The sequence below is a fragment of the Trifolium pratense genome, linkage group LG6, assembly GCF_020283565.1.
Source record: "Trifolium pratense cultivar HEN17-A07 linkage group LG6, ARS_RC_1.1, whole genome shotgun sequence".
Taxonomy (NCBI): Eukaryota; Viridiplantae; Streptophyta; class Magnoliopsida; order Fabales; family Fabaceae; genus Trifolium; species Trifolium pratense.
This window is the reverse complement of record NC_060064.1, coordinates 28,999,159-29,015,891: the sequence shown is the minus strand read 5'-3', so window position 1 is coordinate 29,015,891 and position 16,733 is coordinate 28,999,159. Positions and strand designations below refer to the sequence as shown.

General features: G+C 28.9%; 1 protein-coding gene and 2 long non-coding RNA genes across 3 annotated transcripts; all 3 read left to right on the top strand.

Annotated features, from left to right (window-relative positions):
* The first annotated feature begins 661 nt into the window (after positions 1-661).
* On the top strand, positions 662-1,264 carry LOC123888862. Its single transcript, XR_006802321.1, has 2 exons — positions 662-842; positions 943-1,264. It is a non-coding gene; the product is annotated as an uncharacterized LOC123888862 (long non-coding RNA).
* Positions 1,265-3,570: 2,306 nt separating this feature from the next.
* Positions 3,571-4,215, top strand: LOC123888861. Its single transcript, XR_006802320.1, has 2 exons — positions 3,571-3,801; positions 3,893-4,215. It is a non-coding gene; the product is annotated as an uncharacterized LOC123888861 (long non-coding RNA).
* Positions 4,216-5,997: 1,782 nt separating this feature from the next.
* On the top strand, positions 5,998-12,725 carry LOC123888860 (MYB-like transcription factor EOBII). Its single transcript, XM_045938042.1, has 3 exons — positions 5,998-6,849; positions 7,107-7,236; positions 12,192-12,725. The coding sequence occupies exons 1-3, from the start codon at positions 6,708-6,710 to the stop codon at positions 12,541-12,543; spliced, it is 624 nt and encodes a 207-aa protein (XP_045793998.1). The 5' UTR covers positions 5,998-6,707; the 3' UTR covers positions 12,544-12,725.
* The last annotated feature ends 4,008 nt before the right edge of the window (positions 12,726-16,733 follow it).

The window sequence follows — 16,733 nt, the reverse complement described above, 5'->3', positions numbered from 1 at the left end:
TGTTCCTGCATCAATTTTCTGTTCAATTTCAAGGCAAATCTCAACATGATACTCTTTTTATTATGACGATATACTCGTCTACATGCGAGCGTTTCAAGTTTCTAGTACCGTTGCTGGGGACTAATTGTAGAAAAAAGGTAAAAAAAAAAATTAGGAAAAATTTTCTGCTTTTTTGTTTGTGTCTTTTATTTTTAACATTTTATTGCTCTTGCCATGGGAGAAAGGTATTTTGACAAGGGGAAAATTCTGCTCCCTTGGAATGAATTATATTTCTCTCTTAAACTCTATAGGGTAGATGGCCTTAACCTTAAGCTACACTTCTTGCTAGAAACCATAAAAATGATTCAACTTGTGACGCTTGCGGATCCACTAATTAACCATAATTCCTAACTCTTCACCAACCCACATTCCTACTCCTCAAGACAATCAAGAGTTTCGGTTTATCTTAATATGTTAATTTTAGTTAAAAATCATGTACATGAAAGGTTATAAACTAATGAAAATTTGTTAAAAAATTATGAATTATTTTAATTTGTAAATTTTTACATAACCTCTTTACTAAAGATTTTAAAGGGGCAAATTAACACATTGTTGTACTTAAAAGATATCTAATAATTATAAAAATAAATAAAAAATTGAAAGTCTTTTTAAACTTTGTAAGTACTAAAAACTATTTAATTAATGTAACGAGAGTAATGGCTTTATAAATCAAAAGGTGGTAAACTAAAATTCTATGTAATACATACAAAAGGTGAAAAATATGGATAAAATTTTTAAGTTTGTTAATGTTATGATAATCATTTTTTCTCTATTTATTGTTTCTATAGAAAGTCAGCGTTCTGGTAAACTAGTTGTATCTCCTTTTAAAATTTTCATCATTATTTCTTACACAATATTTTAACCCATTTTAGTAACATTGATTTTTCTCTTTTTACATTTTAGGTCCCATTCCATGTGTTCGTGATCGTGATTGTCCAATTTCTATCTCCCAGGTTCACTCACGTAATACAAGAATGAGATGTCGTAAAGGTTATTGTGTAGGAGCATAATTATAAAGCTCCTAAGGTTATATGATTGTCAAACTCAAAAGAATACACAATGCACTACGTGAATACTACATGAGTTTTTATTTGGTTATTGTGATCACCAATTAAATAAATTTTCTTTTAGCTTTTCTAATTTTACGTACCTTGTTAGTTTTGTACTTTAAGATGATGCGAGTGAAATGAAATAATAATGAAAAATATTATCAATTGTTTCTTCATATATCACTACAACAAAACTGCTGTGTGTTAAGACCAAAGGAAAAAAAAAACTGCTATGAGCGTTGACCAACATGAGACGCTATTCTTGGGGGTGATGCTATATATATATATATATATATATATATATATAGGGTTGCTAATTTACAACTAATTATTAAAAATATGTTGGTGTAAATTAGCAATCCGCACCTTTTTACTTTGGACAAAAAACCCTTGACATTTAGTTATTTTACACTAGAAAATTAAGGGTTAGTTAGGTAACTTTTATTAAATGTTGTACACCCATTTACTAATTTACACCCAAACAATTATAAATATAAGCAACCTAAAGTAAACAACCTAGGAAATCAAACAATCTAAATACAATTCCTTTAGACATAAAAAAAGACAAACAAAATATTTTTGTTTTTTTACCGATAGTCAAACTTTTTTTTATAATAGTCAAACTTGTTTAATTATAGTATAAAAAAAGCATCGAAGCAGCATTTGGTGAATTAAAAAAAATGGAGCATTTTTTTTACGGAGCTGGAGCATGCATAGTGAAAAAATGGAATTCATGTTATAGTAAAAATCTGGATCATATATATTGAAAATCTAGTCACTTTACGTGAATTAAAAAAAATCTGGAGCATATAGTGAAAAAATCTGGAGCATGAAAAAATAAATTAATCGATCAACTTGAATATTCATGTTTTTTTTTAACTTGAATAAAAGATGAATTTGGATTGTAAATTAGCAAATTGGTGCACATCATTTAATAAATTTTACCTAAATAACCCCAAATTTCCTAGTGTTCAATAAATAAATATCAAGGATTTTTTTATCATATTAGAAAAGGTCTGCATTGCTAATTTACACCAACATATTTTTAGTTGGTTGTAAATTAGCAACCCTCATATATATATATATATATATATATATATATATATATATATATATATATATATATAGTGTCTGCTCTTGATGGATGCTATGTAAGTTTATGAATTATATAGCGTCAGCTAAAGCATACACTTAAATGGCCGAAGCTAGGTAGTTGCGTCCACCAGATGCTAGTATCTTGGGGGTGACGCTATATATATTAGTGTTATATATATTTATAATTAACACCAATATAACGTCTGCTCTTGATGGATGTTATGTTAGTTTATGAATTATATAGCGTCAGCTAAAGCAGACGCTTTATTTTTTCTTTTCTTTTTTTATCAAAAACTAAAAATACATCAAAAAATTATCTTTCATAGTTGCAACCCTAATTTCTCAGATCCATAAAATCTCTACCAATATACTCATTAAAATCATCAAAATTAAAGATAAAGTGAAGTGTCAATGGCATAAAAGAAAGGCAAGAACATAAGATATGCTACGATAAGGCAAAATGAATACAATTGTATTTATACAATTAACCTTGAAATGCATCAAAAATAGTATTTATATAATTAACCTTGAAATGCAACAAAAAATAATATCATCAATAGAACCATGCAGCTTCACATATGTATCTTGGGAATTTTCATAAGATTCAAGCCTGGAAATTTTCATAAAAAGGATAAGTGTGGGTTACAATTAAAAGTTGCAACATCATAATAGACAAACTAATTAACACAATTTAGAAAATTACCATGATTGACAGTCATTTAAAAGAAGATATGCGCAACAAAGCTGAGATCTCAAATGTACAGCCTTGCCAATGTCAATGGTTGGAACTTAAATTATATATATATATATATATATATATATATATATATATATATATATATATATATATATATATAATGAAAAGTTAAAATACATGCTAGTGTGCCATGAACGGGGAAAAGTTTTTTAAGATAAATTAAAAACAATAATTTAATGCTTAGAATCTCAAATTGTCATAAATTTATATTTTTAATGAAAAATATGATGTAAGGTTTTAAATTTGTTGTAAGATTTTGAGACTATACTACAAATGTGCAACAAGAACAAATAAAAATAAGATGATTTTTAAGTTTCTTGTTATACATAATCGTTATACATAATATATCAATGTCAATTATCTATAAAATAAATGTCAATAATCATGACACAAAATGTGCTAATAATAAGAAATAGGACTGACAATGAACTGAGTCAACTCGAAAATAGTTCGAGACTCGATTCGGCGATTGATTTGTTGAACTTGGTTGATGAACTAGATGAGCCAAATTTGAGCTAAAAATTAATTTTGTTAATTAAATGAGCTGAAATAGTGCTATATATATATATATATATATATATATATATATATATATATATATATATACCTTAAAAAAAAGTAGGACAATCACTTAACAATAGGATAAAAATGAGCCATATTAAAATAGATAGGCAACGCCATATACATATTGTTGTAGTTTTAACTATTTTAAAAATTAATAGTCTGAAGAATATTTCTTTCTTGAACTTGGCTGAGTTTTGATGATAACAAACTCACATCACAAAAGAAGAAAGTTTATGGAGACTCAACATGAGGAAACAAGATGAAGACCAAGTATTAGACTTAGTATTTAAATTATTTGTAAGTATGGTCCTTATTGATTTATTACTTTTAATAATTATATAACTTATAATGCTTAAATGACACCTCTTTTTCTTTTTCCTTTTACTAGTGGGGTATGTAACCTATTTTTTGTTGGAACCGGTAGAGTTTGTCGGGTGTGGAGCTAGGTCTTTTAAGATCTAGTTGGTTGATGGTCTCTTGTGTCTGCCCTTCTTCGTGGTTGATCCTTGTCTCCCTCTGAGGGGTTTCAAATTATCTTCCCGTGTTGGGAGGTTAGAGTTGTTTAGGTTTTGTTGTTGGTGTGCCTTTGGTTTTGCATGTTTGTTTTTTAGATAGCCGTACATACGTGGAGTGTACTTCTGGTACCACTTTTTTCTATTTTTTTCATGTACTATTTTCGTATTTATTAATATATATACTATTATTGTGCAATATTCAAAAAGAAACAACTTATGCACTTGTTTTTATAGACAAAAGCTTTATCTCTATTGATGCAAATTTCCAATGTACAAAAATGGTTTTATTTACAACAATTCGGAGAGATTTAAATTAAACTCAACGAAAGCTCAAATACAAGTGTTAAACTTTTCTGTGAAATAATGATTTAAAATAAGAACTACACACTTATACAATTGTTCTTGTGAATAGTATTGTTGTAGCTTGTTTGCTAATAGTACGAGTAGTAGAGGTAGTGGTGGTATACCTCGAACTATTTTTTGTCTTGTAGTGCAGCTGGCATAAATGTCATTATCATTGGATTATGTGAGATAAGATCGTTAGTAGTAATCTTTCTTCTTAATTGAATATTTCATTGATCGTCCGTTTGCCAAAATAAAGATGAATAGGACTGGAGGATGACAGAGTGTGTTCAACATATATGTTCAGATGATGGAGTGAAGTGTTAACTTTAACTTTATGATCTTTTCTATGGTGTATAGAGGATGAATGAGCATATCCAGGGGTTGATGATCTTTATGAACTTGGGCACTATATTCGTTCAAAGGCTTAAGGTATTGTAACACCCTTAATTTTTCCATTTGATTTTTCTTTATAATTAAAATCAATAATTAATTTATTCCAAAAAGAGTTTACACGCTAAACTTAGCCAATCACTAAATAATTAATAATTACGCAGCAGAGTTAACAACTTAATTAAATTCCAAAAGTTTGAAGTTAACGTCTCAAAAGGAGAAAAATATAATTCAAGAGGATCTTTAATAAACAACTGAATTTAAGTAGAGTTCCCCTGTAGGAGTTCCTAGCAGAGCGACTCAATTTATTGAAAACGAGAAAGGAGAACAAGTCCTAATGTCATCTCCGAACTCTCATCTAAGCATCATTGTTTACCTGAAAACCTACGATTACACATCATAGGGCGAACCAGAACGAGGGTGAGATGAATTCACCAATAAAATGGATCGGAATGCAAAGAATGAAGCATCAATAAACATCGTCATTCGGATCATCAAAAAATATAAAAGGAATAGAATTATAATTCCTCGAAACCACAACAATACTCAACATTTAAATTCATAGTTTATACTAAACTCGTCCTCCTACTCTTTTAATTATATTCCCTTATTTATACTAACTAAATAGTAACCAAGTTCACCAACTTAATCATCGCACAAATTGAAATAGGATACTATATGTATATCAAGTGGTAAAAGCATAAGTAACTTATACACTAAAAGATCAACACCGACTAAAATTCCAAAGATAACAACACAAATAAGCATTTGATCAGAATTGAATCTAACCATAATAACACAAATAGCAGTATAATAGCAACCTGATAACAATATTAATATACCGATAAAATTAAATACAGTTAGCAATATATAACTAACTAACTGTTATTAAACTATTAATTTTAAATACAGTTATTATTCGGGCACACCAAATCGATTAAATAATGCTAGGAAAATAATAACTAACTAACTTTAATTAAACTATTAATTTTCTAAAAATTGGGGCGTTACAGGTATCATGTCTGGAGGATCAACAAAGGCTACACAAATGAACAAACACATTAGATTATAAAATTACTCTTATAAATATTGTTATCATCAAAACTCAAACAATTAGAGCTATATTGTTTTTATATTTGATGAATAATTTCGCTTTTAAAAAATGTGTCACCAAAACAACCTGAATTAGAATAACAAAATTACGGGAATCAATGTTAAAAGCAACACCTTGAGAGATTTTTAACTATGCCCCTATTGAGCCTATTTTTTGAAGAAACAGAACAATAAAGTTCCTTCGCACCGAAACCAAATACATAGAAGATAAAGGGCAACCAAGGCACTACAAATAACAAAAGCCTTTCAATATCTCAAACAAGACGTAGGGTTCAAACACCGTTGATTTAGATCTAAACCAACATCCTTCTTTCTATTTTTAAGCCACCACAATGAGTCTCCTTTAATCTTATCAACCAATTGATCCTTGAAAAAAACCTATTTTTTAACCGGTGTAAATTCCCCTTATATATCTTACCGGTTGAATTCACACCAGATCAAAACTAGTGTAACAGATAAAAAAAAAAATGAATGAAAAATCACCTTCATGCACTAGTGATATATTTTTTCACATTCAATGTGTTAATCAGAAGGATCCATGTACTATTCAGAATATTGCATATGGACAACAATATATTGAGAGAACGTAAAGATAAAATATATAGCCTCTACACAAAATCACATGCATATATAGTCATCCATGCATGCATGCATGTTAGTATTAGAAACATAGTTAGGTACGTAAAAAAGTAGAATTTACAATTAACAAATGATGTTAGTATTCCCTCTATTTAAATGCTCTCCAACGCCCATTATTATGATATGTCATGAGCATATGTCTTCCTTCATGTACAACTCTCTCACTCTCTCTCTTTTTCTCTCTCATACAAAAATATAATAATGGACAAAAAAGAGTGCAATTCTTCTCATCAAGATCCTGATGTACGAAAAGGACCATGGACTATGGAAGAAGACATGATCTTGATCAATTATATTGCAAATCATGGTGAAGGTGTTTGGAACTCCTTGGCAAAATCTGCTGGTAATTAATTAAACACATATCAATCTTCTACCTTTATTTAATTAAATAAACCAACACTAATAATAATTGTACTACTCTCATCTTAACATGTTTAACTACTTCTAACCAGATCCGGTGCATTTGTGCTAGTATGGATATGATATGATACCTAGTTTAATAGGGTACAAGTGATCGAGAGAGAAAGATTCATAATTTATTTCTTTGTTATTAATAAGCAATAATTCTAAATAATAATAATATGATTTTGTACATCACAGGTCTTAAACGTACCGGAAAGAGTTGTAGACTCCGTTGGCTAAACTATCTTCGACCGGATGTTAGACGAGGAAATATTACACCCGAGGAACAACTCTTAATCATTGAACTTCATGCAAAGTGGGGAAACAGGTCAATCTATAAAACATATATTTTTAATATTTATCAAAGTCAAATATTTAGTTATTCAAATGGTGTGTGTGTTTTGCATGCACTCTACAAAATCAAGATCTAATCAATTTTACATACCATTAAAAAAATAAAAAATTTACATAGAAAAAATATTTTGATGCATATTCTTACTCGACCAGAAAATTTAAATCTCCATCTTTTTCTATAATCCAAAATATGCTTGCTTTATTTTTAGCTTTTGGTACATATATCATATATGAGCTTGTGGTATACTCTTGGAACGTGTGTATATATAAAGTGAGCGGAATTCTATCCATGAGAAAAGTTTAGAAGACTTTGGGATTTGTAATTTTTATGAGAAAGTATCCGAGAATTTATGTTTCTTTGACAAGGGTTTGTGGAATTGATTGATGTGTCTATAAATGTTAATTCCTTGTACTAAATCTTTTTATAAAATTTTGTTTTTCATTACTTTTTTTTTTTTTGACAGAGAACAAAACCCAAACATACATCATCTAGGTTTACTTTAATATAAAAAAAATATCTCATACTTGACAAAAAAAAATATGTCTTGTACAAAAAATCTCTACTTTCTAGTTATAAATTATTATAGTAATATAATAAGATTTGTTTTGGTAATTTTCAAACATTTCATTTTGAGTTTACTAAAAAAAAAAAATTCATTTTGACAAATTAATTGAGTGCATCATCTAAATTTTTGGAGAAATAATTAATTGCTCTTAATCTCGTTTAAATTGCACTTTCACACAAGAATATAATCCCTTAAACTGGAATTACCATATCCTAAGATCTAGTTTATGAATGTTGGTTAGATTTTTGGGCCAATAAAACTAAGAAAGTCCAAAATCATAAGTTCCATACGAAATAAGAAAGAAAGGAAGCCTAGGTTTCATATGAAAATTCCAAAAAGTTTTACAGGTAGATCCTTACCACTTTTAGTTAAAAAAAAGTATAATAATAAAAATGGGAAAGATAAATAATACTTTAATAAAAAAATATATTTTAATAGAAAAAGAAAGGTCTACCTTTATACCATTTATTAAGGATATGTGCTAGATTTTAATATGTAATTCTTTATTCAAAATCCGATTCAATCAAAAGGATGAGAAATCTTTAGAAAATAGAGAAGTAGGTGGTACAATTTCACGATGGGATACAAACAAAGAGATTTAAGGTTAAAACGTTAATTAAGAAAGTGCTTCATATTTTCAATTTTTTTCACTAACAGTATCCAGCATATCGGACCGTCTAATCTAATTTGAAGTCATTCTGACATCAAGTAGTTTTAGCTTTTAATCACAGTTGGGGGGTTCATATTTTCAATTTTTATTATGAGATTAAAATTCTCAACAACCATTTGTACCCTCAAAAGAAAAAATCATTCACAACCACACGGTGCATTGATTGTAGAATATTTCAACACGTTAATATATACATAGCCACTTTTTAAAAATGGGCTTACTCTTTGTATGTCACTTCTACGGTTAAAAAATAAATAGGGCTAGGAGGAGAGTATAAACATGATTAGAAAATTAATATTATGATAGATATATAGAGAATATGAAGATAGATAGAAGGAAAGATTAATTGAGAGGTTGCAAGTCACTTTACTTTCGTATTTGGATTCTCTCTTGCCATCATGCCTCTACAACATAAAAAGGAAGAATAAACAAATGTTAGAACGGTGAAAATAGAAAACAAAAAAGGGCACATCTAAAAAATGTACAAAGAAAAAAATTAGGGCAGAGAGTTATATTTTTCCCTATAATTTTTTTTTTTTAAATATATTGTTTGTTTTAACTTCATAATATCAAAATATTAGGGCAGAGAGTTATATTTTTCCATATAATTTATATGCATCTTGTCTCTACAAATAAAATGACTGTACATAGAAGATCGATAGCGATCGAATATATCATATCATAGAGAAAATAGATGATTTAGGAGATAACAAATGGGTTGAAGATAGTGTCGGGATTGAGTTTTTTTATGAAAAGCATACAAGTTCCCTTAGACTTCTCAAAACAAAAACAAAAAAAAAGCTCTACAAAAAAAAAGACTAGAATAAGTAGTACAACAAATAGATAGAATTCGAACATATCATGTACGAGAAAATCAAAGGGGTAGAAGATGGTCTAGCGATCCCCGTGAGTTTAGCTCAGTTCTATATGCAGGGGTCGGGATTCGAACCCTAAACACCTCACTTATCTATCTTATGGGTGAAATTTAGACTACTTGACCAAAAAAAAAAAAGGGGCTAGCAAGAGCTTTGTTCCTCGACAAAGAGATAAAAATATCAAAAATAAAGTATGACGACTATTTTGAAGAAAAAAATAATGAAGAAATTAAAATAAAAAAAAAATAATGAATTGAAACAATTACAAAATTTACCTTACTTAAATAAACAAAAAATAAAAATCAAGAAAAATGATTCGTAATATTTACTTTCACTTCATATATAATTATAAAAAGTTTGATAAAAAAATATATAATTATAAAAATATTTTTATTTTTCATAAGTCTTTATTTTTAATTGAATATATATTGTAAGTCATGATCTTTGGTATTTATTTTATGTAAAATTTTAACCATCTGATCTTTAGCATAAAATTAAAATCATCGAATGTATAGATGATTAACCTCAACAAATATATTTTATACTAAAATTGTGGATGCATGTTATCATTTTTTTATCTTTACATAGTGTTTAGTTCTAGTTCTGATTAATGACAAAAAATAGGGGTACAATAGATTCAAAGCATAAGGTTTAGAACAGAGGTTGTCTCTATCTTCGGTGAGATTTTTACTCGAATTCCTTATGTATTTTTTTTTTTTTTTGGTACATGATTTCCTTATGTATTAACCTCTGCCCTTTAACTATATTTTATTAGTTGACCAATTTTTAGAAGAAAAAAAGTGGATTGTCGGAATTTCATAAGAAATGATCCCTTCCCTAAGATTTATAATATTTATAGGATATACTTGTAGATTTGAGAGTCTTTCCTTGAGGATAATCTTAACTCAAGTAGCGGATATTTTATAATTATAAATTAAAAAATATTATCTAATATCCTAATTAATAAAAGTATTTCAATTAATTAAATGATATATATTTTTATCTGAGTGCGACCAAATGATAAGTCTAAATAATTGTGACTATTAGTCACAATTATTTAGACTGACTATATAAGTATTTTGCCTTCTTTCTTGTTATCCAACTCGCTCGCAACAAAAAGAAGCTTCTCAAATATTATATTTACCATATTATAAAATAACTAGCTGCTTTTATGCCTATATATTTATTAATTTAGTTCAAGGAAAATAAGTTATATTTTTTAATTCAAACAACAAAAGGTATTGTATTTGTCGCACATGCCTATATTATCTTTCCAAAAATAGAGTCACGCGTGTACCAAAAATAATGTTTGAGTACCCAAAAAAACAAAATGAAGTTAAATTATTTTTGCATAAACAAAAATGAAGTTATTAATTATTGTCAAAAAAAAATGAATTTATTAAATATTCTACAAAACCACAATTGATAAGTCCAAAAAAAAAAACCACAATTGATAAACACAAAACGGAACTTTATTTTAGTAAAAAGAAAAGGAAATTTATTATATAGACAATAGACAATCAATAAATTAAAAATATATATGTATCTTTTGTCAAAAAAAAAAAAAAGAAGAAGAAGAAAGAATATATGTATCTGAAAAAGAATAGGAGATGTATGAACTAAACCATACTTTCTACCTGAGGAATATGCATTGAGAAATCTGAAATTTTTTTGATCTTGGAGAGGTCCTTCTTCAAAGCAAAGTCATTATATATCTCCATATAGCAAAGGAAAATAAGAATCTTATGTATTTCTCAACATGAGGTTGGTTTTATATATAAGTGAGTGATCTTTTTTTTATATATATATATATAAGTGAGTTGATCTTTTTTTTATATATATATATAAGTGAGTCTATAATATAACCTCACTTTTATTCTTAGCCGTTAAACATGACCTCAAACTCTCGATCAGATACATTACCATTGGCTGCTTTAAATACTAGAGTTTCAAACTTCATACTTTATATTTTTATTTTTATTTTTATTTTTATTTTTAAATATTACACAAATTTTCACCCTACATAATTTCATTTACGCTGCAAATTTTGACATATATACTTTTTTTTTAAACCGACATATTTTTTTAGTTAAATATAAGTAATTGTGACCGATATTTTTTTTTTATAAGCAATTGTGATCGATATAGTTGTAGATGCAGTTAAAGCTTTGTCATGAAAATATTTTAAAAAATTATATTCTAATTACAATTATAGTTGCGGACCAGAATTTAAAATTTTATTAACGGTTTGCAAAATCATGATTTATGAGTACAAATAAAAACAATAATAGAAAATTCGTATTTTTTTTTTTTTACTTTTCCCTAAAATTGTTCACTTTTACCTTACCTCCTCACTGCACACACGTGTGCAATCATTCTCATCACACATGACATTTCACTACCCAAAACGTTTCATTAGTTTGGTCTTAGTGGATATTATAGTCAAATTGTTTGATTTAATAATACAATGTGCATCATTAGTTTGCTTAATTATCATTAACAATCGATTCAATAGGGTGGGGTGGGTAGCTCAACTATTTTGAGTCAAGGATTATAGAAGTTAATGAATTAATGGTTCAGGTTTAAGTCCCGATGAAGTTAAAAACTTCAATTTTTTGGAGAAAACAATTTGTGGTCCGATATGCTTACTTTTTCATATAACTCTAAATTACTATTGTCATCTCTTCCCTAAGAATCGGAGAATTAAGACCATAAAAGATAAAAGATATATTTACGTCCAAACAAGACATATAAAAATAGTATAATTCGATTATATATCTCCGACTTTCTTTTGCAAATTAATCACTCACCAATGCAGGTGGTCCAAAATCGCGAAACATCTACCGGGGCGAACCGATAATGAGATAAAGAATTATTGGAGGACTAGGATTCAGAAACATATCAAGCAAGCTGAGAATTCACAACAACAAAGTTCTTCTGATATTCAAATAAATGATAATGATAATCAAATAGGAAGCACTAGTCAAATTTCAGCCATGCCCGAGCCAATGGACATAAATATTATCTCACCACCCTCTTACCAAGGAATGTTGGAACCATTTCCAAATCAATTTCCTACAATTTCTGATCAATCAAGCTGTTGTACCAATGACAATAACTATTGGAGCATGGAAGATCTCTTGTCATTGCAATTACTAAATGGAGATTAATTAAGCTTATAAATGGATTATTATATAATATATATAAACTTAAGTGCTTAATTTCCATGAAGCAGAAGTATATTTCTATGCCTTGATACATATTAATTAGGCTTGTTTATATATAAATAGTTTGATGATGTTTGGTGACAAAGTACTATATATGGGTTATGTTCTGTAATATATATAGGAGCTTATTATGGATTATGTAAGATATGTTTGAGAAACATAAACCTTGTAACTTTTGCTTTTACCTATCACACCCTATCCTTTAGAGAGAAAAAAATTGTCTCCAAAACTACTCTTAAAATACTACTAATATATCATAAAAGTTAATATATTGAAGATACAATTATACACAAAAAACTTCTTAGGTAAAAATCATGGCTCCTCATGCTCTTTTTACGAGTGAGGTATGCACCTTATTTTTTGTTAAAACTGGTAGAGTCTGTCGGGGTATTATTGAGTTGGATCTTCGTGGAGTCTCTGGTTGATTGGAGGCCTCTTGTGTCTGCTCTTCTTGGTGGTTGATCCTTGCCTCTCTTTCTGAGGGGTCCGTGGATCTTCTTGAGGTAGTAGGATAGAAGTGTTTAACTTTTAGTGTGTCTTTTTGTAGGATTGTGTGTGTGTTTTATAGATTATTAGGTTTTGACAGGATGTACTTCCGATACTCCATTGTATTATGAATTTTCTCTCCTTTTTTTTGCTTATTACCCAAGGCATAAACCATCAGCTAACGAAAAGAAAAATTATTCATCATAGTCAATACTATTCAAAGCTAAGGTACAATTATTAATTGGTTATATAAACAAACAATATTCCTTATGTCCCTTTTCATAAGTCATTTTTAGACAAATTTCTAAGTGTTTTAAATGGGAATCTTGATTATGTGGGGTTAAATTTAAAATGATCATATAAACGTAGTATTATGTGTATGTATCTTTTGTAATTATTTGTACAACAACTTTCATTTCTCTTTTTCTTTTTCTTTTTATATACTTTCTTTGATCTCACATATAACTAAAATTTCTTTTTCAAATTCATTGAATAACTAATGTATCTTATCTATAATATAAATCAAATATATATATATATATATATATATATATATATATATATATATATGTTATTCAGTAAGGTTATGTCATTACTCTGTCTTTTGTGCTGTCTTTCATATTAATAAGTTCTCCATTTCTGTTTGCTATCACAGTTGTCTAACTGATCATGTTCATATTGCACATGCAGGAAGAACTTAATTGCATATAGATTGCCAAACTAAAGCCACAAGAAATTGACACGTGTCATCTCTCTCAACACAGTAACAAATGCTATGTTTGTTAACAATTGAAACTTCCTTTTTATTAGTCCAATGTGATGATGCATGTACTGCCATGCAACTTTCAAAACAGACTAAAACCTAACTCTTTGTCTATGGATCCATCATCCATCATGCACTATGTCATCATTCATCACATGATCACATGTGCCTCATAAATAAATCCACCCATCAACACACCAAAATTATCATCATCCATCATTTTACAAAGTTTGTTTAGTTGCTAGCAAGCTCTGCTTTCATTTACACAGCAAGGTTTTAAAATTGTCATTATAAATTATTGTCGCGGACTCGCGGTCGCATTTCAATCCAATCGATCTTTTTATAGGAAAATTTTAGTAGTTAATTTGTTGGAGTCAGTTGGAATTTGTTAGCAGCAAATATCAAACTCTTGACCTCTTTCATAATACTCTTTCAGCATCTCAACTCATACCACTAGACTACGTCTTCAAAAACGTTAGGGTACAAACGTCGCATTACAATCCTAGATATATCATGTCAAATTGTTAAAAAGTCCACGTCGTATTTGAGTTGGCCTGGACAAAGATTCATAAGTAAGAGGTAATTCTCAACTTACAAGCCGGGATTGAGTTATGCTCAATTCTCAATTGCTGTCAAATTTTGATTTGACAGATGTTATAATCTTGATATGGTCGCAGAAACATCAAAAACTTTACACCACGATCGATCGCTACTACAATTGTGGTCACAAATACTTTAATTAGTTTTTGATGATGATATCTTGTTTGTTGAAGTTACATAAACTATAAGGTACTTGTCGTTTGTGACTTGTGAGCATGAAGTTAGGCCAATGATGACAGTAACAAGAAAAAGCATTCATGGTGTACCAAACTTGAACTTTAGTTAAAAGTTAAAACTACACAACACTTATTCAAACAAAGGGTATAGAAGGTGACTCAATAAACATGTCCTGAGATTCTGCTATACCTTATAAAAGAAACAAGGACAGTTACTTGTAGGCTTTGATATCTCATCCTAAAAGTAACTATTTGTGAGAACCGTTCATTCTATTTACTCACGTTTTTTATGTGCTAAAATTTCAATGAAAAGATATCTAACACGTGATGATAATAAGTATGTTGCACATGGTTGGTCGGATACATGAAAAAAACATGATGAAATTGAATACTGCAGTTAGTTTCTGTGTACCATGCCATGACAGCTTTTTAAGATATATAGATATAGATAGATATTTGTACGTTACTTATTACTTTCACCTGCTTAAATATGGGGCTAGCTAGTTGCATGGGATAAATATATAATATTTTCCTTCTTTGTATGGGAACCGACCACAGTTGCATCTGTCGCAATTGCAATCGGAAGGAGTTGGAATCACTTCTAGAACTGATCCTCGAACCAGATCAGATGGTCTAGTGTGTCAGATACCGGTGGTGAGAACAAAAAAATAATAATGCCAACAACGAATCGTTCTGAGTTGCTTTAAGCAGGTGGTCAGGGTTTTATTTATTGATTCTTGTGTATGGAAAGAATTTGGTTTAGAGATGAGAACTCACCTTAAGTGTTCCATAGATTTTCCGATGGATCTTTGTTCAAAATTAGCTTGCTTATATGAAGAGACTGTCCAATTATATACACATTTAACAACCCAAAAACCTTAACAATACGAGACTCTAATAAAACTTCAATAATATGACAAATTGTTTTTTTGTTAGTATGTGGTATGTTAGTTTATTTTACACCTTTAACCCTTGCCTATCACACCCCGAAATTTTTTTTGACTGGCAAAAATATTATATATTTCGGAAGGCTCTACAATTATCCTTGAAAGTTGAAAGAGGGTTTTATAAACAAGAAAATTTCTCAAAAAGATCTTATAGAAATCAAGGTCACATTTTATGGAAATTAACATTCTATTTTATAAAATGGATTTCTTGACATTGTTGGAAAACAAAAGTTTCATATGCTCAAAATAGACAATAGTAAAGTCTATAACGAATACGAATTTTATAAAATTAATCGTTGGATTGAAAGTTTATATCATATCGATCATCCATAAAAATTGATACTCATTGATATTAACAGTAGTAAAAAAATATTGAAAATCATTTGATATGTCATTGGTACTCATCAAAATTTACAGTAGTCAATAAAAAACCATAAACTGTTAATCTTGATGGGTTTCAATAACATATCAAATGATTTTCAATTTTTTTCAAATTTTTTATCGATGATCTATACCTACAATATAAACTTAATTTCAATCCACCGGTGAATTTTATAAAATTCGTATTCGTTATAATGTTATCATTCACTTGTGTACCGTGGAAGACTTTCTCCACTTGTACATGTTAGACTTACCCTAAATGTTTGGTATGTCCCCGAAAGGAAAATTGTGGAGCTTTTGTCTTTAGATTCTAAGTATTGTTGGACAAATGAGCACTAGCCCAACTAGAATATACTAGGCTGCGCATTTGGGCTTCAGCATAGATGGGTTTGTGCTCTAAAATTTAAAATGATATGGTAAGTTTCTTTGGAAATTTTTTTTTATACCCCAACATTTATGTCTTCACCCCTACGAACAAATTTTATTTCCAATTTTACCCTTTTTATCATTTCACTTCACCCAAAAAAAATGATTTCAGTATGTAATTTTCTTTTTGAAATTGAATATATTTTCGGAACACTTGATTCAAGTTTTTCGGTAAACAAAATGACACACATGAACACTTGCAAAAAGATTTCCGATAATATAAATGCAGATTTTTGAACCCAACACTTAAGAATTTACAAACCGGACTAATATTAAAATGATTTCCGGTAATAATACCCACGGTATAGCCGTGGCTAACTTCCAGATCTGGCATTTGTGTGGAGGTGGTGTGAG